Consider the following 23,923-nt stretch of genomic DNA (forward strand, 5'->3'; position numbering starts at 1 on the left):
AAGGCAGATTCAACTCATGGAGAAAACCATTTAACAGATCAATTTAGAGTCAATATTGGACTTGTGTAGTAATCTTTGTACAAAATTTGCCTTGTGAGATATCATTTAAAATTAATAACTCACTGGTCAATAATGTCATCGTGAAATGTATGTGGCAACATTATATGTAAAGGTATAAACATAAACTGAAATTAGGTCTGACGTGTTTACCAGACAAGTCTGAGTAAACCAGTTTCTCAAAGTCAAAGGACAAGCTTATATCTCTAGCCAGATGTCAAAGTTGATGAGCCTGTCAAGAGGCTATTCTTTGGCAAGAAAAGGGGGGCAGGAACAAACGGATCTGCTTTTAGCAAACAACAGCATGGAACCTCTTTCACCACTAATCTCCTTGTCTCTGTCCTCACAGCAGGAATGAAGTGTATCTAGGGGTCACCCTCAGGAAAATGCATGTCAAAAGGGGACTGGACTATAACAGGGAAGAGTAAAAACACCCCAATGTAACTCTCCCTATCCACCTCTCTCTCTTTCACCTAAAACAACAAAAGAAACAGCCGTTGGACTTTGGGAGCAGATCCTGGCCTGAGAATTTAGTCAGCAAAGTTACTGGGAGCATATGGTAAGGGACTGCACCTTGAATCAAATCTAGTTTAAGTTTTAGTACTAAAAAGCATTTTATCTTTATTTCTCTTGCAAATATTTCTGGCTTTAGTGCCTTATACTTGTACTCATTAAAAACCCATATCTTTGTAGTTAAATAAACTTGTTTTAGTCTTTAATCAAAAATAATCCCATGGTGTGTCTACACTGAATTGCACGGGTAACTACATTTAAAGTAGCAAACTGTTACATACAGAGGGGCAACAGACCTCAAATACCTGAACTGTCCAAGATAGGGCTGGACAATGCAAAACATACATTTTGGAGGGGAGGGGAAATTTGTTTCTAGGAGTATGTTGCAGTCAACCTGCAAGTAGCAACCAAAGCTGCTGGAAGCCAGAGTGTGGATGGTGTGCTGCTGACAAGCTGCTGGAGTCAGAGTTGCTGGACCAGGGCAGTGGCTATACACAGACACTCAGGGTGTGACTTGCTGGCAGGCTGACTGTGAGCAACCCAAGCTGGAAGCTACAAGAGCAAAGCATTGTGAGACGCCCAAGGTTGCAGAGCAGGGGCAACCCAGCCCCGCACTGGTGTGGATTACAACCCGGAATATCAGACCACTGAAGACAATGGGTTTTGGATCAGGCCTCATTTGCTTAAAGGTAAACACATGCTGAAGTGTCTTGTTGGCCTGGGACCTAAAAGGGGAGAGATATAGAGTTGTTGGGGTCGGAGGGTTGCAATGTAATAATTCCAAGCAGTGTGTTTTTCTACATTCCCTTCTCTAGCCCATGTACCATAAAACTCAAAGAAAACATTACTTACAAAGTTACAAGCATCCATATTTATTTCTTTTCCTGTAATATATAATACAGTAAATATTTAGGAAAGAACTGCATTACTTAATTTTAAAATATATTTACTACAGCACAGCTTAATTTCATGGAATTAAACAAGCAATTTAGAGTAAATGTGGGATTTACGTACTACATGCTGAAACTGAGAAATTGGCATATAGTCTATTTGGGTGAAAGCAGTCTTTTGGAATTAGAACTCTAGCTGATAAAGCGGGGGTGGGCAAACTTTTTGGTCTGAGGGCCACATCGGGGTATGGAAATTGTATGGCGGACCATGAATGCTCACGAAATTGGAGGTAGAAGTGTGGGAGGGGGTGAGGGCTCCGGCTGGTGGTACGGACTCTGGGATGGGGCTAGAAATGAGGAGTTCACGCTGTGGGAGGGGGCTCCAGGTTGGTGTACGGGGGGTGTGAGGGCCCTGGAGTGGGGCTAGGGATGAAGGGTTTGGGGTGCAGGATGGGGTTCCAGGCTGGGACCGAGGGGTTCGGAGGGTGGGAGGGGGATCAGGGCTGGGGCAGGAGTATGGGGGAGGGGTGTGAGGGCTCCTGCTGAGCCTCATCCCTCCACACTCAGAACCCCCGCGATGAACCCCACTTCCCCTGCACCTGTACCAGCCACCTGCACCCAGATCCCCACCCCACCAAGCCCCAACCAGTTGCACCTGGATCCCCACCCCCAGAGTCCCATTACCATTGCACCTAGAACCCTCCAACCCCCTGTGCATCCAGATTCCCTCTGCACCCAGATCCCCCACTAAGGTGCCTGCACCCAGATTGCCCCACACAGAACTCTCGTAACCCACACCTGGATCCCCCCACACTAAGCCCCTCCACATTTGGATCCTGCCTTGCTGAGCCTACCTGGTGCACCTGGCACGGAGGGGCAGGACCCTGGACTGCTTCTGGGGTAGGCCCCATCCTTGCACTGTGTCAGGGTTGGGTGCAGCCTCCTCACTGAGTCCATGTTGTGGGGGAGGGGTAGCTACACAGTGATCTCCCACCTCTGTGCAGCCAGTGGCTTGTGCTCCCCAATGCCATGCTGGAGCCTCCATATTTCTTTGACAAATAAAATTTGCAGAATTTTAAAATATTGTGCACAGAATTTTAATTTTTTGGCGCAGAACACCCTCAGGAGTAAACTGTTATACACCTAGACACCCAACTCCTACACAGTGGCTAGGTGGAAGGCAAGGTCAGGAAAAAGCAGCAACTGTCTCAACTAGTATTTCATGGGAAAGCCACCTTATAATAGGAAAAGTCAGTTGGTTTCACATGTGACAATTGTGTCATGCTATAATAGTATCCATTTCTTTTCAGTATTTCTTTAACCGTAACCTTACAAACTTACCAACAAATATACTTTGCTGAAATGAATTGAGTTCAACATACATAGTGCAAACATGAGGATATGGAGCAAGAAATGTATCCCCATGTTTGAATCGCAATTTTGATACTCTCTCCCATTTACTTAAATCTGGATAGTGGAGTTAAGGCTTCAAAATGTATCATTAAAATTATATAAGCTGAATAAAAATCATGTGTCTAAATTTCCATTCACTGCTTCAAAAGTGTACCTTTATAAACCTATATAAATGTATGTACCATACTCTTGTATGTTAACTTATCTGTGTATTTATAAGAAAAATTCTATATGATCAGCATTTTTTTCTTTTATCAGTGGTTTGTGTTTTCACCCCAGATTCAAGCAGCTTCTTTACTAGGCCCTAGTCCTAAAATCCTCACTCAAAGTAATATACCCGGCACCTCCATGAAGACAATCGGAATAAACCCTTGAACGTTCTTCATTGACAGTAACACATTTACATTTTTAATTAAAGTACCTTTCATAAGTACACTATCAAATGTACAGAATTGACTGGTTCAAAATGTGATTAAAAATAGTTATTTACCTTCTAACAACTGGTTCTTCAAGATGTTTGTCCATGTGGATCCTGCTCTGGTTGTGCATGTGCCCCAGTCATGCGAGGTGGGATTTTAGCCAGAAGTGTCCACATACCTCCCCAGCCCAGGGTGAAAAAGGCACTGGGCCTAAACAACACTTAGTTACTTCACCAGCACAGACTCTCCATGCTATATAGGACTCTGTAGTAGTGACGAATGAGGTAGGGTCATGGGATCCAGATCGACAAAACATCTAAAAGAACCACTTTACTTTAAGTTGAGGAACTGGTCTTCAAGTATTTGTTCATGTGGATCACACACCTGGTGATTAGCTAGAAGTCAGATCTAGTAACCCAAACCATGGAGCAGTGAGTACCTAAGAGAGTACCTAATTGCATAAGGACTTGCTACTAGTTGGCTAAGCAGTTTCACCCTCTGTATTAAAGCCCACTCACCTGGAGTCCAAGCAGCTACATTTGCATGCTTGAGGAATGTTCCAATCTCAGAGATTTGTAGGGGGGCAATGTGGAATTCAGTGTAAGTGGCTTGAATTTCACCCACCCTCCAAGCAAAGGTAATGGCCATCAGGAATGCCATCTTAATGGAGTAGTGATTCAAAGAGCAGATTCAAAAGGACGCTCCATTAAGATCCTAAGGAGGAGGAAAAGGTGGTTCTTGAGCTAGATGAAAAATGTGAATTAGACCTCCAAAACTAGGGGGTATGAAAATATAATGTAACCCTGAAAGGGAAGATGGCAGGCTGATATTACAGCCAAATGGACTCTAATCGAGCTAATGGAGAGAATAGATTGCTTCCAGAAGAATAAGTAATTTAAAATTTGAGAGATAGGAGGTGACACTGAATGGCCCAAATAGAAGACCTTTGCCTCTTAGATTTATAAAAGTTGACTCATAGACACTTTTCTGCTTTGTATCAAAGTGTCCTGCACTTGAGATGAGCAGCTTCTGTCAGTAACATTCAACCAGCCAACATTCTGGGTGTCGGATACAGAAATGGAGATTCAGGGTGCAGGATCTGGCCTCAGTTCTGACAGATGATGTCCATCAGGTTTGGTAGGGCAATTGGAGATTGCATCAACAAGGATACTAGGTCTGAATACCAAAACTGCCTGGTCCATGGTAGTTCTATATTATTAATGAGGCCTTATCCTATTTTAGTTTCTTTGGGAATTAATGGAACTGGTGGAAATGCTTACATCAGCCCTCACATCAGAAATGTATCCAGTAGAGAACCCTGGTGATACATCCTCTAAACAAAACAATTGCTACTTTTTATTCAAATTGGTGACAAAGAACCCTATGTCAGGGATACTATACTTGAGGACAATTCTTTAGAAGACTGAATCTTTGAGAGACTATTCATGATTGTTCAAGTACTTCCTGCTGAGATGGTATACTAAGCTATTCTGAGTTCCTGGCAGATGTAGAGCTATGGGAGTAAATGAATACTGTACGCACCAATTCCACAGATTAATCACCTCCTGACAGAGAGGGGATGATCTTACTCCTCCTTGCCTATTGATATAACACATGGCAGTAGTATCGTCTGTCATGATTTGCATTGTTGATCCTTGAAGAAACAGGAATACTTTGCATGCTCAGCAGATGGCCTTTGATCTCCAGAACATTTACTTGAAAGGAATAGTCTCTTGAGCACCAAATGTCTTGTGTCTGAACGTGCTCTAAGTGAGCCCCACAACCTTGCTTGGACACAACCCTCACCAAGATTTTGGTAGGAAAGAGTGAAGAAAGCTATCCCTTTCCAAACTTGCTCTGGGTCCATCCACCAGTGTAGCAAGGATAGAATTTCCTGAGGAACTGACACCTACAAGTCCAGATCGTGCTTGCTGGGTTAATAAACTGACTTGAATCATCTCTAAAAAGGGTGAATGTAAAGTCTGGGATGTATAGTCACAGTAATATGGGAGGTAACATGCTCTAGAAACCTGAGACACTCTCTTGCTGAAGTCCTCAGGTGACTGTAACTTTATGATGAGGTCCACCATATTTCAGAATCAATCCTATGAATGTTATGCTTTCACTGAATTTCAGTTCAAGAATGCCGAGTGGTTTGAGCATTGGCCTGCTAAACCCAGGGTTGTGAGTTCAATCCTTGATGGGGCCATTTAGGGATCTGGGGCAAAAATCTGTCTGGGGATTGGTCCTGCTTTGAGCAGGGGGTTGGACTAGATGACCTCCTGAGGTCCCTTCCAACCCTGATATTCTATGATTCTATGAACCAAACTATAATAATCCTTTGTAGGTAAGCCAAAGTCCCAAGTGTCCTGTGTTTATAATTCTTTGTATATAAGATGAATGTTAGCTGATCATAGTGTTTTGTGTTAAACTAATGATCAGGAAAATAATGTCTGTAATCAATCAGTAAGACTGTACTTAATTAACCATTTTGCTTTTACTCTGTCTTAGCTGACCTAGCCCAAATAGGGACCACTTGTAACTGATATGGGGCAGGTTTTTTCTGTGATTAATAAGATAAGCTATCAAAAAATGCTTTTAGCTTATTATGTAAACCAGATATCATGAAAAGAGTTTCATGGTCAATAGATCATTTTAACTCTTATCTGTAAACACATATAGCATATAAAGGGATGCCTGTTATTATAGATGCATGTTGTCATAGATAAAATTCATAAAGGATGTTCATTTTGTCAATTACTAATTTTATCAATTACAAATATTTATGGACAAGGAACATGTGGTTTAGGAGGTGTGTTCTATAATCAATGTAGCAGCAAAACATTAATATATAGATTAATGTCTAAGCATTAAGATCTAATTGTGCTCATGCATTGTCCCAGTAGGGATAAATTAGTTATAAATATCATTGGTTTACTGATTCAAAAGAAGATCAAGGATAAGAAAGGATTTTTTCTTTTTTCTAAACTAGTATATAAGAGGTGAGATAAAGGAAGTTAGTCAGAAGTGAACTAAAGTAAAACTTCCATTATTTCTCCAGTTACAGAGTTGGTATGTATGTTTATTTTCTCTATTAAGTTTTGCTTAACTGTTTTACTTAAACAAAACTTTAACTGAGTTAGTTGTTTGACATCATGACTTATTAAATCTGAACACACAACAGCCCCTATTAACTCCACTGTATGAGCCGGGGTAAAAGGATTTTTCACAGTTTACTTTGCGTCCCTGGGTGGTAAGTAGGTCAAGGATTTTGTTTATTCAGTCAGTTATTTGTCGAAGAGATTTGCCTGGGGTCAGCCAATCATTGTGATATGGATAAATGTACTGTCCTTCTCTTCTTAGATGAGCTGCCACATTATGCTAGATATTTGGTAAACATTCTTGGTCCATGAAAAGTCCAAACAGTAGAATCTTGTATTGGTACACCTCTACCCCGATATAATGCGGTCCGATATAACGCAAATTCAGATATAACGCAGTAAAGCAGCGCTCCGGGGGACGGGGCTGCTTTACCTTGTTACATCCGAATTCATGTTACCACAAGCAGTTCCTCTGCGCTTGCCCATTACTTGCTGTGGCCCTCCCCGGGGCCCCCCTGCCCCAGCTCACCTTTGCTCTGTCTCCTCCCACAAGCATGCCGCAGCTCCGCTTCTCCCTCCCAGGCTTGCTGCGCCAATCAGCTGTTTGACACAGCAAGCCTGGGAGGGAGGAGAAGCGGAACTGCGGTGCGCTAGTGGGAGGAGGCAGAGTGGAGGTGAGCTGGGGCAGGGGGGCCGCAGCAAGTAAGGGGGGATGCACAGAGGAATCGCTCCCCGCCCCAGCTCACCTCCGCTCTGCCGCCGCCTCCTCCTCCTCCCACAAGCACGCCGCTCAGCTCCGCTTCTCCCCCCTCCCTCCCAGGCTTGCCGTGCCAGTCCGCGGCAAGCCTCGGAAGGAGGGGAGAGAAGCGGAGCTGCGGCGCACTCATGGGAGGAGGCGGAACAGAGGTGAGCTGGGGTGGGGGGGGGGGCCCGGGGAGGGCCGCAGCAAGTAACAGGGGACACAGAGGAACCACTCCCCACTAGGAAAGTCTCTTTATAAGAGTAAATTCTCAAATAAAATTTCTGCAACAGAAGCCAAACATAGGGAGAGATCCTCAGCTGATGTAAGCTGCATAGTTATCTTGACTTCAATATTGATTTATGCCAGCTGAGAATCTGGCCCATAAATTCCACATACCAATAATATAAATTAAACAAGGTCCCATACATGGGCTCACTGAATTTATTTTGACACCAAGCAAAGGATACACGGAAATATAGTAAAGTGTTCTGTAGCAAACAGATGTAAATTATCAAGATTTCCAATAATTATTCGAATGGCTTTCTAAAAGATTTAAAAAAATAGGGAGGGATATTAAAATATTAACAGTATATGCAAATTTCTATGTGAGTATAGGTTTTGTTTTGTTTTGCAGCTGGAGGTAGGTGGGGACCAGATTTGAGTCCTCAAACCAGGCCGAGGCAGAACATCTGGCATATGGCACTATCTGAGGACCAAAATGCTTTAGTTAAACTAAAGACATTGGGCTCAGCATAAGAGTGTTAGGGCATTAAATTCCACCCAATAATATGCAGGTCAGATTAGATGATTTGATGATCCCTTCTGGCCCTAAACTCTATAGGCCTGGTCTACACTACGAGTTTAGGTAGACTTTAGCAGCGTTAAATCGAATTAAGCCTGGACACGTTCACACGACGAAGCCCTTTCTTTCGACTTAAAGGGCCCTTTAAACCGGTATCTTTACACCACCTCCGACGAGGGGATTAGCGATAAAATCGGCCTTTGCGGGTCGGAATTGGCGTTCATCAAGGAGAAACAAACAGAAGTTTCACACCGTAGCCTGGCCAGTCACAAAACTCGTTTTCAAAGCTTCTCTGATGCGCACCGCACCCTGCTGTGCTCCCCTAACCACCCTGGTGTCTGGCTGCGCGTAATCAGCGGCCAGGCGATTTGCCTCAACCTCCCACCCCGCCATAAATGTCTCCCCCTTACTCTCACAGATATTGTGGAGAGCACAGCAAGCAGCAATAACAATGGGGATATTCTTTTCGCTGAGGTCTGAGCGAGTCAGTAAGCTGCTCCAGCGCGCTTTTAAACGTCCAAATGCACATTCCACCACCATTCGGCACTTGCTCAGCCTGTAGTTGAACAGGTCCTGACTCCTGTCCAGGGTGCCTGTGTACAGCTTCATGAGCCATGGCATTAAGGGGTAGGCTGGGTCCCCAAGGATCACAATAGGCATTTCAACATCCCCAACGGTTACTTTCTGGTCCGGGAAGAAAGTCCCTTCCTCCAGCTTGCGAAACAGAGCAGAGTGCCTGAAGAGGCGAGCATCATGTACCTTTCCCGGCCATCCCACGTTGATGTTGGTGAAACGTCCCTTGTGATCCACCAGGGCTTGCAGCAGCATTGAAAAGAACCCCTTGCGGTTTATGTATTCGGTGGCTTGGTGCTCCGGTGCCAAGATAGGGATATGGGTTCCGTCTATGGCCCCACCACAGTTTGGGAATCCCATTTCAGCAAAACCATCCACAATGGCCTGCACATTGCCCAGAGTCACTACCCTTGATATCACCAGGTCTTTCATTGCCCTGGCAACTTGGATCACAGCAGCCCCCACAGTAGATTTGCCCACTCCAAATTGATTCCCGACTGACCAGTAGCTTTCTGGCATTGCAAGCTTCCACAGGGCTATCGCCACTCGCTTCTCAACTGTGAGGGCTGCTCTCATCGTGGTATTCTGGTGCTTCAGGGCAGGGGAAAGCAAGTCACAAAGTTCCATGAAAGTGCCCTTACGCATGCGAAAGTTTCGCAGCCACTGGGAATCGTCCCACACCTGCAGCACGATGCGGTCCCACCAGTCTGTGCTTGTTTCCCGTGCCCAGAATTGGCGTTCCACGGCATGAACCTGCCCCAATGACACCATGATTTCCACACTGCTGGGGCCTGTGCCTTGTGAGAGGTCTATGTCCATGTCAATTTCCTCATCACTCTCGTCGCCACGCTGCAATCGCCTCCTCGGCTGGTCTGGGTTTCGCTTTGGCATGTCCTGGCTCTGCATATACTCCAGGACAATGCGCGTGGTGTTCATAGTGCTCATAATTGCCGCGGTGATCTGAGCGGGCTCCATGATCCCAGTGCTAGCTATGGCGCCTGGTCTGAAAAAAGGCGCGAAACTGGTATCTGACGGACCAGGGGAAGGAGGGAGGGAGGGAGGGAGGGCTGAGTGACGACATGGCGTACAGGTACAGGGAATTAAAATCAAGAAAGGTGGCTGTGCATCAGGGAGAAACACAAACAACTGTCACACAGAATGGTCCCCCCCAAAGATTAAACTCCAAACCCTGGGTTTAGCTGGCCGTTGATTTCACGGAGGGAGGGGAAGCAAATGAATACAGAACAAATCTATTTTTTACATCTTAAGCTGGCAGCCGACGGTACAGCATGACTGATAGCCACTGCAGTACGACGACGATGGATACCAGTCGTAATATACCATCTTCTGCCAAAAGGCAAGGGGCTGCTGCTGTGTAGCAATGCAGCCCCACGTCTGCCAGCGCCACGTCTGCCAGCACCCAGATCGCCCTCGGCCTCTTCTGGGTGCTTAGCAGACAATACCGGGCGATTGGCAGAAAATAGCATACTACGACTGATAGCCATCATCATCGAGACAGTTGCATGTCTGCCCAGGTGCCCATGATTGACAGCCACTGCAGTACGATGACGACGGTTACCAGTCGTAATATACCATCGTCTACCAAAAGGCAAGGGGCTGGTGCAATGCAGCCCTACGGTTGCCAGCCCCACGGCTACCAGTCATGCTAAACCATCTACCGCCAAAAGGCAGTTAGCTGCTGCTGCTGTGTAGCAATGCAGTACGACGTCTGCCGGCACTCAGATGACATATGGTGACGGTGAGCTGATCTGAGCGGGCTCCATGCTTGCCGTAGTATGTTGTCTGCACAGGTAACCCAGGTAAAAAGGCACGAATCTATTGTCTGCCGGTGCTCTGACGGAGGGAGAGGGGCCTGACGACATGTACCCAGAACCCCCCGCGACACTGTTTTGCATCATTCAGGCATTGGGATCTCAACCCAGAATTCCAATGGGTGGCGGAGACTGCGGGATAGCTACCCATAGTGCAATGCTCCAGAAGTCGATGCTAGCCTCGGTACTGTGGACGCGGTCCGCCGACTAGAGCACTTAGAGCATTTTGTGGGGACACACACAATCGGCTGCATACAACCGATTTCTATAAAACCAGCTCTATAAATTCGACCTAATTTCATAGTGTAGACATACCCTATGAAACTATAGAAATTCCATCTCCCTGCCATGGGTGGTAAGAAGAAACTGAGGGCTGCTCTGCCTTTTACGCCCTCCAAAGAAAGGTACAAGGTAGTGCAAAGCACAGGTGAGGCCTCAACCAAAGCTGCTGGTCAAGAAAATTCAACCTCACATGCATGGAGCAGAGGCACAACAGAAGCAGAATCCATATGGATAAATACTCAAAGAACACTGCAATTTCAGGTGTTGCTAATATTTACTTTTGTGCATTCCAGTGTTTCTCAATCACTGGGGTCATGGCCTGACATCTTCTCTCCCCAGTGAGATCACAAAAGGTAATGGAAGTTTTCATTATAATTCTAAAACAAAGAAAATACAATTTTGAGAATAACTTTAGGTGGCCAAAACCTTAAAAGTTTGTGAGGTCAAATGTATTAGTAAAGGTTGCATTATACAAGCTTCCTGTTACATGGCATGTTTTTACTTTAAAATGTAAAGAGTTATAAAAATTATTGATTTCAAATAAGGTGCCACCACCCTAGAAAAAGATTGAAAAGCACTGTGAGCACTCAAATAATAATTCTGCAACTGAAGACAAACATAGGGACCGATCTTCAGCTGATGTAAACTGCATAGATCCATTGACTTCAATATTCATTTATGCCAGCTGAGGATCTGGCCCATAAATTCCACACAGCGATAATATAAACAATTTCCCACGGATTGGCTCACTGAATTTATTTATTTTGCCACTGAGCAAAGGATACATGGAAATATTGTCAAGCGTTCTGTAGCAAATGGATGTAAATTATCAAGATTTCCAATGATTACTCGAATGGCTTCCTGAAAGATTTAAAAAATTAGGGAGAAATATTAAATATTAACAGTATATGCAACTTTCTACTGTTGACTTAATTTTAACAATGTGGGGACATTTTTGTTTTACGAGTCTGTTGGTAAATATCACTGGTCACAGGTTCCTGAAGATGCCCAAAAGCCCATCAGACCTGCAGGATGATAAGCAGCTGATATACACAGAATAGCGCAACCAGTTCCTGATCAAAGAGTAAAACAACTGAGATTCCACCCCAAAAGAGGCCCAGAATCTGAGGTAGGTTCACTGAGAAAGACCAGAAAGGGAAGAGAGGTGCAGCTAGCTCCATGAACATGACAATTTCTATTTTTTAGATGTATTTTTTAGGTGTATTTCTATATTTAAGGTGGAACCTTAAAACTTTGCATTTACAGGCTCACATTTGTGGTTTGGATGAAAACTACAGTATCTTAAGTTTCTTAACTGGTAATATATTTGTTGTCAACCTCAATCTGCAGATCAAAAAAGTGTTTTTCTCTGGGAATATTTCATTTGTCAGAATACTATTACCCCATAATGAACAAAATATTTATTGAGAGGAGCAACCAGTGTAAAATTTAGATAACCTACCTCTAGTTCCTTGGCAGTACTTTCATTATTGTCTATATCATCACTGCTGTGAAACAAACAAAAAATATATTTAGCCTCACAAAATGAAAGACAAGATGGAGCTTCAAGCACTAATTATTTCCATACTGATAAAATGTCTCAGAGGAATCTGATTTCACATGGAAAATACGAAGCAGATACAAATGAATTCTTAAAAGGTGAAAGAACAGTTATTTACCTCACAGTAACTCTGGTTCTTCAAAATGCGTTGTTCTCGAGGATTTAACTCTTGGCGTGACTGCACCCAATGCGCACAAGGTCGGCTTTTTTTTGGCCACTAGTGTCCACTGGGACCGCAACCCCTCCCCAACTGAGGGAAAAAAATTCAGGGTGGGTCCAACCATCCCTCAGTTCCTTTGCCAACACAGAATCTGAGAGAAGTAGGACTCCGAAGTAGCAGAGAAGGAGAGGGGTGTTGTGGAACCCATATATCATATATCAACATATATCAAAGAACCACAGTTACTGAAGGATAAGTAACTGTTTGTTCTTCTTCAAGTGAATGTCCATCCACATGGATTCCACTCTTGTTGTCTAACAGTTATCTGTTTGCTTGCAGGTGGGTTCTAGGAGTCCTACTTAAACAATGCCTGCAGGACAGCCATACCAAAGGAGGCATCCAATCTGGAAGCTTCTGCCAAGGAACACTGTCTTGTAAAGGTGTGGACTGAAATACATGTAGCTACCCAGCAGATTTCAGACATGGGCATTTTTCAAACAGGCAACAGAGCTACCTGTGCTCTAGTGGAATGAGCTCTAATGTGGCTAACGGGATCTATTCTGACTAGCTTGTAGCATGTTCTTATACAGGTGGAGACCCTCTTTGATAACCTCTGAGATAATACTGCTTGACCCTTAGCTCTATCAGCAAAGGCCATGAAAAATCTAGGTGTTCCTGAATGATTTTGGCCTGATAAAGTTGTCTGACAATGCCCTTACTAAATCAAGTGTATGAAGTTTAGTTTCCCTTGCTGATGAGTGAGTTTTGGGGAGAAAACTGGGAGATTGATGGATTAGTTCATTTGAAATGTTAAAACAACTTTGGAATGTGTCCTGAGAGTAACCCTGTCTTTACAAAACGCTGTATAAAGGGCCATGAAGGCCTGCATCTGCCCTATCATTCTAGCTGATGCAATGGCTACTAAAAAGCATTATTCATTGATAGGTGGTATAGACAGATGATTAGGGAACATGTTGTTAAGGTCTCAAAGGGAGATTGTTTGATGTCAAGGGAAAGTATTGAGATGCTTAAATAGAATACCTCTTGCAGCTTAGCTTTATAAGTCAGTCTGGTTCAGGGTTTCTCGTCTTGGAGCAGAATGTTCCAAACTTCATCTGAACAGCTTCTTTTAGTTTATGTCATCCAGCCAGTATCCAGTCTCTCAGTTGTAAGGAAGCTGGGTCCTGATGCAAGATCCAACTGTTGTTCTGGGAGACTGTCAGGCAGAACTAGTAGGGTGATGGAGGGCTGTGCTGAAAGGTTTTCAGATCCCAATACCGGAACTGGTTGGCCCATACTGTGGTTATCATAATGGTCTATCCTGCATCTTATCTCTATTTCCTCAGAACCCTCGGCATCATGGAGATCAGTGGAAAGGCATACACCAACCCTGATATCCAAGGAATGAAAAAGGCATTTATCAGGAAGCCTGGGCTTGCACTCTCTCCGGAACAGAATGTTGACACTTCTTGTTCTGGTCTGTGGTACAAGTCTATTTCTGGGCATCCTCACTTGCAAAAGATGTTCTGAAGGTTTGATTGTTTGATAGACCACTCCTGGTTGTCTAAGAAGTGCCTGGTGAGTTGATCAGCTTAGGTGTTTATAAGGAAGAGAAGGTGTAAAGCAACTGGTATGATTTGCTTTGGAATGCACCAATTCAATAGTCACATGGCTTCCTGAGAGAATGGAGAGGACCTTGATAGCTGTGGTGTTGTCTGTCAGCACATGTGCTGCGGATTGCTGGAGAAGAGGCAGGAATATTTTGCACGTCAGGCAGATGGCTCTGAGCACTACGACGTTTATGGGGAGGCAAGCCTCTTCAGAGAACCATAGGCCCTGATTTTGAAGGTAATCTAGATAAGCCCCGATCCCTGACTGGAGGTATCCGTCACCAGAATGTTGGTAGGAAGAGGTGCGCACTTTAAGAGGGTCTTTCCATCAGTTTAATGAGGTCAGGACTTTTTGTGGGACCGTGACCAAAATGTCCATGTGCTGCTTGCTGGGTAGATACACTGATTTCAACCACCCTTCCATAGAACACAGGAGAAAAAAGCCAAACAGCATCATGAGATCATAGGTCCGAAAAGTCTGAGTCATATTTTCACTAATGTTCTTGGGTGATCATGAAGTTGATTGATAACTCAGATGAAAATTATCTTAAAATGCTTATAGATCAATATCCTAACAGATAAAGCACAAGATAGGCCATTAGTTGGTGTCTGCTATAAACCACCAAATCACACTAGGGAATAGGATAACTACCTCATTATGCACCTATATGTAGTTTTAGGGAGGGGAAGCAATGTGATAATGGGGGAACTTCAGCTTGAGTGACATATGCTGGAGGTCTCATGTTGTCAGTACTAAAAACATCCTTGGAATTTATAAACATTATAGATGATAATTTCCTAACTCAAAACATGTTGCAGCCAACACAAGTGAATTCTTTATTAGACCTCATCCTAACAGACAAAGAGGAACTGATCAGAGAACTAAAAATTAATAGTAGCTTAGGTACAAGTGATCATGACTTGATCACATTTATCATGTGCAATCAGAATAAAGTCTATACCAGTAATATATATATACTTAGTGCTTTAATAAGACCAATTTCACAAAGCTGAAAACAATTATGAGCCAAATCAGGTGGGAGGAAGAATTTAATCATAAAAATTTGAATGATAATTGCAAATCATTTAAGAACACCTTACTAGATGCCCAAAAAGCTATATACTCACAACTGAGGAAGAATGCCCTGCTGGCTTAAAAAACAACCTGGTTTAGAAGGGAAGTGAATGCAGATATAAATAAATAAATAATACATAACAAGTAAAAAAGTGGGAAGTTGATAGCAATGAATATAAACCAGAAATCACGAATTATAGAAAATTGATAAGGGAAGCCAAGGAACACAAGGCCAAATATATGGCCAGCAGAATTAAGGCACCTGATGCTGAGGGGTCAGTACCAAGAGAAGCACGATCCGCAGATATAGTGACACCACTTGTGTTCTTTTAGTGATTTGTATCAGGGCACCAGAAGAGGCCTTCTCAGTCTTCTGGCCATTGGAAGATTGAACCGGAGACAAGTTAGAAGTCTGATGATTCTTGTGTCTTAGCTTTCTAGGTACCAGAAACTATAATCTGATCCTTCACTCATCCTTAGAGTGGTGCTTCTTTCTGCCCTTGTCAGAAGACACAAGTCCTTGAATAATAGTAGATGAATGGGGCCTTTGAGTAGAGTGCCCCAGGAGCTCAGGATGGGGTCTTGGCTCATCAGGCACTAACAGACAGAAACTGACCAGGCTTGCATTGATCTCTCAAGGAGGAAAACCTTCAGGTGGGCTTCTTTAACTCTCAGTGCTCTCAGAAACAAATGGCTCATAGCTCATGGACATGTCCCTCTCCAAGGTAGAGTAGGCACCGGCAGTGCCACTTGTTAATAGGCATCAAAGCATCAACAAAGGACTGGTCTTGAATCCTGGAGATTTAGTTTCTGCCATGCTGCTAGCTTGCATGGAGGAGAATAGGGGTCTAGTCTTACTGAAACATAACAAAGATGCAAATTCCTATATTTATATAGTTAATTAGCTAAACAAAATAAACAAACTGATTAACAATAATCCTAAATAACTCCAGCACTGAGCATAGAGAAAAGGCAGGCATCTCACTGTTATGGGTGGTAAGGAGGAACTGAGCGATGGTTGGCCTGCTCTGCCCTTTATGTCTTGGGGAGGGTCACAAGGACATATACGGCACAGTTGCAACTGAAATAGACACTGCTGGCCAACAGAATCTGATCTCGCTTGCATGGGGCACATGCGCATGAAGAATGGAATCCATGTGCATAATCACTTGAACAGAAAAACTTCATAAATAAAATACATTTTTAAAATCCCAATTCAGAAAGGGTCGGATCCCAAGGCCTTTGACATAAATGGAAAGACATATTAACCTGAGTGTACTGTGGATCAGGCCCTAAAAGAAAATATACTGATTTCTCCTCCTTGCTGCTTAGGTGACAGCAGAGGAAGCACTGAGAGTCCAAGAGCCAGTCTCATTGTTCTCAGTTCCAGTGCCTGACACCACAACAACATCTGTCAGTGGAGAGGAGCAATTACAGAAAAAGTCCTTCTTGGCCCCTGCAGCCCCAGAATGAGGCATGCTGTTGCTCTATGGGGAGCTCTATAGTGCTGTGAGGAGATGGAGCACATGCAGTGCAAATGGAACCTCCTGTGGAATAAGGCTCACAATATAGCAAGCAAACTTCTACTAAGCATGTACCAATAGATTTTCAGAGGCTTGTAACTTATCTAGAGACAGCAAAAGGCACATCCTTAACACTAGGGCAACCTATCAAATCCCTGCTCCAAACCATGGAGGCACTAGAGCTTTTCAGTTAAACATTTGTAAGAATATTTTAATATGAATTAAAAAATGGTTACTCACCTTCTCGTAACTGTTGTTCTTCAAGATGTGTTGTTCATGTCCATTCCAAGCAGGTGTGTGCGCGCGCCGCATGCACGCCAGCCGGAAGATTTTACTATAGCAGCGTCCGTAGGGTCAGCTTCGGCGCCCCCTGGAGTGGCGCCTTCATGGCACTGTATATAGGGGCCAGCCGACCCTCCACCCCCTCAGTTCCTTCTTGCCGATACTCCGACAGAGGGGTAAGAGGGTGGGTATTGGAATGGACATGAACAACACATCTCGAAGAACAACAGTTACGAGAAGGTGAGTAACCGTTTTTTCTTCTTCAAGTGATTGTTCATGTCCATTCCAAGCAGGTGACTCACAAGCCCGAATCTAGGCGGTGGGGTCGGAAGTTACTGCAGACTGGAGGACTGCGCGGCCAAAGGCAACATCATCTCTGGCCTGGTGTGTGATGGCGTAGTGCGCCGTAAAGGTGCGGATTGAGGACCAGGTGGCCGCTCTACAAATTTCCTGCGTTGGGACCTGGGCCAGGAACGCAGCGCTCTTGTGGAGTGGGCCGTGATAGGCGGGGCTAGTACATTGGCCCGACTGTAGCACTCCCGGATGCAGGTTCTGATCCAAGCCAAAATTCGCGGTGACGTGACCGGAAGCCCTTTTATCCTGTCGGCCACAGCAACGAAAAGTTGGGTTGACTTCCTGAAGGACCTTGTCCTTTCGATATAGAAAGCGAGAGCCCTGTGAACGTCGAGGGAATGCAGCCTACACTCCCTCGCAGAGGAGTGTGGTTTCGGATAAAAGACCGGGAGAAAAATGTCTTGACCCATGTGAAATGGGGAAACCACCTTAGGCAGGAATGCTGGGTGTGGCCTGAGTTGGACCTTGTCCTTGTGGAAGACGGTATACAGGGGTTCAGATGTTAGAGCTCTGAGTTCTGACACCCTCCGGGCTGATGTGATAGACACCAAGAACGCGACCTTATATGAAAGATATAACAGCGAGCACGAAGCCAGCGGCTCGAAGGGGGGCCCTGTGAGGACAGACAGGACCAAATTGAGGTCCCAAGCGGGGACAGGTTGACGGATGTGTGGGAACAGTCTGTCAAGGCCCTTAAGGAACCGCGTAACGAGTGGGTTCACAAACACTGAGGTACCCCCCTCTCCCGGGTGGAACGGCGAGATTGCAGCACGGTGTACTTGAACTGACGAGAGAGTCAGTCCCAGGTGCCTCAGATGCACCAAACAGTCCAATATGAGGGGGACCGGGGTGAGCGAGGGAGCCTGGCCCCGTTGTGTGGCCCAGAGGGGGAAGCGCTTCCACTTAGCCAAGTACGTGGTCCTTGTAGAGGGCTTCCTGCTACCCAGAAGGACCTGCCTGACCTGATGAGAGCATTGCAACTCCACCAGGTTTAGCCATGGAGCATCCAGGCTGTAAGGTGAGCGACTCCAGGTTCGGGTGAAGCAGGCGACCGCGATCCTGTGTGATCAACTCCAGGAGTAGGGGCAACCTGAGTGGCACCCGCATAGACATGTGCAGGAGAGACGTGTACCAGTGCTGGCGAGACCACGCCGGCGCTATCAGGATGAGCCGAGCGTGATCTCTGCAGGCCTTGAGGATTACTCTGTGAATCATGGGAATCGGGGAAAAGGCGTAAAATAGCCCGTCTGTCCAAGAGAGGAGAAAGGCGTCTGTTAGGGACCCCGGACTGCGTCCCCTGAGGGAGCAGAATTGGTGACAATTCCTGTTCTCGGTGGAGGCAAATAGGTCCACCTGGGGATGACCCCAGAGCTGGAAAATTGAGAGAACTATATCCCAGCGGATAGACCACTCGTGACCCTAGAACGAATGGCTGAGTGCATCCGCGAGCCCATTTTGCGCCCCCGGGAGGTAGGATGCTGTCAGGTGAATTACGTTCTGTACGCAAAAGTCCCATAATGCGAGGTCTTCCCGGCAAAGGGGAGAAGAGCGAGCACCACCCTGTTTGTTGATATAGAACATCGTTGGAGCATTGTCCGTGAGGACAGAAACGCACCTGCCTGCCAGCTGGGATTTGAAGGCTATGCATGCGAGGCGCACAGCTCGTAGTTCCCTGACATTGATGTGGAGTGAAAGATCCTCTCGTGACCAAAGGCCTTGGGTTCTGAGGTCGCCCAGATGTGCACCCCATCCCCGATCTGTCCATTACCAGGGAGAGGGAGGGCTCGGGGTCGAGGAAAGGAACTCCTGCGCAGACCACCCACGGGTCGAGCCACCATTGAAGGGAGTCCAGCACTGGCTGAGGTAATGTCACCACCGATTCCAGGGAGTCCCTGACTAGCCAATAAACCCGTGCCAACCAAGACTGGAGAGGGCGCAGTCTGAGTCTGGCGTGTCTCACCACGTAGGTACATGCTGCCATGTGCCCTAGTAATTTGAGGCAGCTTCTTGCTGTGGTGGTGGGGTAACGTTGGAGGCCGAGGAAAATGTTGGATATAGTCCGGAATCTGGCCTCTGGGAGATATGCTCTGGCGTGTGTCGAGTCCAGAACCGCTTCTATGAATTCAATTTTTTGGGTTGGAGATAGTGTGGACTTGGCCTCGTTGAGTAAGAGGCCGAGCTCGAGGAAGGTTTGCCTGGCAAAGACCACCTGAGCCTCCACTTGCACCCTGGACCTGCCCTTGATGAGCCAATCATCCAGGTAGGGAAACACCTGGATCCCGTGCCTGCGTAGGAAGGCAGCCACGACTGCCATGCACTTCGTGAAGACCCTTGGGGCTGCTGACAGACCAAAGGGCAGAACCATAAATTGTAGATGAGCGTTGCCCACGAGAAACCTGAGGTAACGCCTGTGCCGAGGGATTATCGCAATATGAAAGTATGCGTCCTTTAAGTTGAGGGCGGCATACCAGTCTCCTGGATCCATGGAAGGAATGATGAAGGACAGGGAGAGCATGCGGAACTTGAGCTTTTTCACAAACTTGTTGAGACCACACAAGTCTAGAATGGGTCTGAGGCCCCCTTTCGCTTTCGGTATTAGGAAATATCGAGAATAGAAGCCCTTGCCCCGTAGCGCCTGAGGAACCTCCTCTACTGCCCCTGATGCGAGGAGGGACTGAACTTCATGAAGTAGAAGTTGCTCGTGAGAAGGGTCCCTGAAGAGGGATGGGGAGGGGAGCTGGTGGGGCGGGAGGGAGGAAAACTGGATAGAATATCCCTCCTTTACCGTGCGAAGCACCCAAGCGTCGGACGTGATCTGGGCCCATGCACGATAGAAGGGGGACAGACGTGACGAAAAGGTAAGGTTGGTAGGATCCAGAGTTCTGACCGGTAGGTCATCCTCGACCGGGCCATCAAAATGGTGGTCTAGGCCCCTGTGTAGGCCTTGGTTGGGTAGAAGACTGGCCGAAGGGCTGCTGTTGTTGCCTCCTCCTGCCCGTCCTTGGCCTTCTGCGCAAGGCATCCCCTCGATTTTGAGGTTGGTACGGCCGGGGGGCCTGCAGTGGCCTAAACTGTCTACGCTGAGTGACAGGGGTGTGGAGGCCTAGTGAACGGAGAGTGGTCTGTGAGTCCTTTAGGCTATGAAGCCTCTTATCGGTTTTCTCCGAGAAGAGTGTGGGCCCTTCGAAAGGGACGTCCTGGATCGTTTGTTGGACCTCGTGAGGCAGGCCGGACACTTGAAGCCCGGCTCCACGCCTCATGACCAGACCAGTCGCCAACGTGCGTGAAGCTGAATCGGCCGCGTCAAGGGCCGCCTGTAGGGAAGTCCGGGTAATCAATCTTCCCTCCTCAACCAGGGCTGAAAACTCAGTTCGCAACTCCTGTGGAAGGAGGTCTGTGAACCTAGACAAAGCTGAGCACGTGTTGTGTCCATACCAGCTCACTATGGCTTGCTGATTGGCAATGCGCAACTGCAGGCACCCCATTGAATAAACCTTGCGCCCAAACAGGTCCAACTTTTTGGCCTCTCTATTTTTAGGCGTAGCCCCCTGAAAACCCTGGCATTCCCTCTGGTTGGCGGCATCCACCACTAGGGAGTCCCAGGGAGGGTGTGTATAAAGATGTTCATAGCCCTTGGTTGGAACGAAATATCGCCTCTCAGTCCTTTTGGCCATAGGGGCCAATGAGGAGGGGTTTGCCATAAGGTGCGGGTTGTGTCCGTAATGGTCTTTATGAGAGGTAGGGTTACCCTGGATGGGCCTGACGGGGTCAGGATATCAATCACCGGATCCGTGTCCACCTCGATCTCCTCAGTCTGGATCGAGAGGCTTTGGGTTGCTCGAGTAAGCAGTTGTTGGAGGATCCTATTGTCCTCCAGGGGCGGTGCCGCTGAAGTTCCCGCTACTGCCTCGTCCAGAGATGAGGAGGAAGAGATCCCTTGAAGAGGGCCTTCATCTACCCCCTCTCCCTCTACGAGGGCCTGCGGCACACGGTACTCAGGCTGCGCGGCCGGTGCAGGCTCGGGATGCGGCACCGCGGCTGGTACCGGGGTCGACACCGAGCGACGAGGCGTGCTGGGCGGTGCCTGCGGTGTTGGAAGCAAGGTCCCTGTTGGTGCCGTTGTCTGGCTAGGTGGTGCCGTGTCCCTTTGTGGCACACTCCTGTCAGACGGCAGTGCCGGTGGTGGTGGCATTAGCGGCGGTACCGCGGACGTCAAAGAGACAGATGCAGCTCATGAGCGGGGTCCGTACGCCTGACCCACTGACTGGTGGTAGGCCCACGGCGTCCAGAAAGGCCACTGGGGGGGCGGTTGCCACTGTTGCTGCTGCCACTGTGGTGGGTATGGCTGGGCACTCGTACGCGAGGACGATCGCCTACTTCTCGATCTGTTAGAGCGGTACGAGTCCGCCTCCGAGTCCAAAGTTTCCGAGTAGGAGGACATAGGAGGCACAGTACCCACTGTCGCCGTAGAGGGTGCTGTCTGCACCAGTGCCGCTAGAGTGGCGTGGCACAGGGAGCGCGGCAAGAGCAACACCGGTTTACCCCTAGATTGATAATGGGGCCAAGCGGTAGCCGGAGGTTCTCTGCACCGGTGCGGCGACGCTGGCACCGGGAGGTTCAAGAGGTCTGAGGCGGCCTCGAACGCCTCTGGGGTCGATGGGAGGCGCACTTCCTCCATTGTGTCCGGGGATCTAGGCTTTTCCGGACTCGACCGTACCCTCTCCAGGGCGGGAGTCAACGGGATGGCCGGATGGGTCTGTGGCACGAATTGTCCTGTAGTAGACATGGACAGCGCCGGCCCTTTAGAGTCCCGGTGTGTAGAACGATCCCTCACCGGCCTGTTCTTTTTAACCGGCACTGGTGATGGGGAACGGTGTCTCATAGAGGACAGTTTCTTGTGCGCCGACTCTCTCCGGTGCCGGGGTTTGGTAGCCTTGGCCTCACAACTCATCTCTGGCGCTAGAGCACTGCGCACCGAGGATGAAGTGCTCGGTGCCATCTCAGTAGGCCCGGGATCTGATTGCGGCCACAGGGCCGCCTCCATTAGGAGGACTTTAAGTCTCTGCTCTCTATCTTTGAGAGTCCTGGGGCGAAAAGCCCTGCAGATACTGCACCTGTCTTTTTGGTGGCTCTCGCCTAGGCACCTCAAGCACGAAGAGTGCGGGTCACTCTTCGGCATGAATTTCCCACAGTCCCAGCAGAGTTTGAACCCTGGGGACCCGGGCATGCCCCAGCGGGGCGACGAAAAATTGGGGAAACCCCCCAAGTAATAACTAACTAAGCTAACACTTAACAAACTAACTAACTAACTATTTACAACAACGACGGAACACTGTTACAATTGCTGAAGAGCAAGCGAGCCGTCACCGGTGGTAAGAAGGAACTGAGGGGGTGGAGGGTCGGCTGGCCCCTATATACAGCGCCATGAAGGCGCCATTCCAGGGGGCGCCAAAGCCGACACTACAGACGCTGCTATAGTAAAATCTTCCAGCTGGCATGCATGCAGCGCGCACACACCTGCTTGGAATGGACATGAGCAATCACTCGAAGAAGAACATATTTTTCCTTAACTTCATTCTTGTAAACAGCTGAACTATTTTAGATGAAAGTTGCAAAAAAAGTCTGAGGCAGATACTCAACAGGAAAGTTTCAGACAAAACATTTAAAGTTTAGCAAAATTATAAGCAACAGAAAACAAGGCCTTATAATGGAAAGTGTTAGGCAATCTTAACTACAGTAATAGGTACGAGCTCCACCGATAATAATAAAAGGGCAGTGTCCTCAACTCGTCTGGAAGAGAGAGCATGAAGACCATTTCATAGTCTCAGGTGACTCCCTCTGGCCAATGCTCAGTCTGGTGTTAATGAACTTTGAAGCTGAAATATCCAGTCCTACATGACCAAAAATAGAACTGTTGCAGTTTGGAACCTTCAGAAGTGGTGCTAGTGCTTAGTAAATGAAGAATCTCCCAAAATCCTCATTTTGAGATAGCAGTACAATACATTCTTACTGTAGCCTCATGCTGTTGTGGGGTGAAAGTATGGGTTTGGTTCATACCTAGGAGTAAGAAACTTGCCTACCTGAGGAAGTTGCCATATCTGATTTTAAGTTTATATACACTTCTGCCTGCATGAAGAAACCTTGTTTCGGGTAGTGGATATGTAAAAGGTTTTAAAAACATCTTTTTCAGAATACCAACCTAGGTAAGCAAGAGAAATCAGATGTTAAAAAGATTAAATCCATCCCAATCCATGTCTGTATCTTTCATAGTAGAAGACAAGAGTATTATACACACAACTTTTATTCTAGAGCAAGTTTGCCTATCAGACCTGTATCCTGGATCTCCCTTGAACCGAACCCCATAATTCTGCACATTTTGCTACTACCTGGAGATTTAATTGCTGAGAGTAGTAAAAGTGGTAGTAAAAGGGACATTTGGTGTATGTGTAAGATGAAAATTATTTAGTGCTACCACAGCTGACTGTTGAAAGGAAAAAAAAACTTCCTCTTAGAGTTTAGGCTTGTTTTTCTATCATTACTGACTGCACACAAAATGAACTACTGTATTTAAAAATACTAAACTTAGGTAGGCACATTAAAGTACTTTCATGGCCATTCAAAATTTGGAGGCTTTTTCCCCAGCATAAATCTGTAGCCAACTTCTACTGCTTAGTTATTAAGTGAGTGAATCATAGAATATCAGGGTTGGAAGGGACCTCAGGAGGTCATCTAGT

General features: G+C 46.6%; 1 protein-coding gene across 2 annotated transcripts in view; it reads right to left on the reverse strand.

Moving 5' to 3' along the window:
- Positions 1–2,638: 2,638 nt before the first annotated feature.
- Positions 2,639–23,923, reverse strand: part of MAJIN (membrane anchored junction protein) — a 45,121-nt gene continuing 23,836 nt past the window's right edge. For both annotated transcript variants that reach the window (XM_065582411.1, XM_042846144.2), the window contains exons 2-5: positions 23,270–23,388; positions 12,087–12,132; positions 11,410–11,485; positions 2,639–2,927 (exon numbers count right to left, since the gene is read on the reverse strand). In XM_065582411.1, coding sequence (XP_065438483.1) covers positions 2,767–2,927; positions 11,410–11,485; positions 12,087–12,132; positions 23,270–23,370 — 384 coding nt within the window. In that variant the 5' untranslated portion in view covers positions 23,371–23,388 and the 3' untranslated portion in view covers positions 2,639–2,766. The remainder of the gene's footprint in view (positions 2,928–11,409; positions 11,486–12,086; positions 12,133–23,269; positions 23,389–23,923) is intronic.

The sequence above is a fragment of the Chrysemys picta genome, chromosome 2 (genome assembly GCF_011386835.1).
Source record: "Chrysemys picta bellii isolate R12L10 chromosome 2, ASM1138683v2, whole genome shotgun sequence".
Lineage (NCBI taxonomy): Eukaryota > Metazoa > Chordata > Testudines > Emydidae > Chrysemys > Chrysemys picta.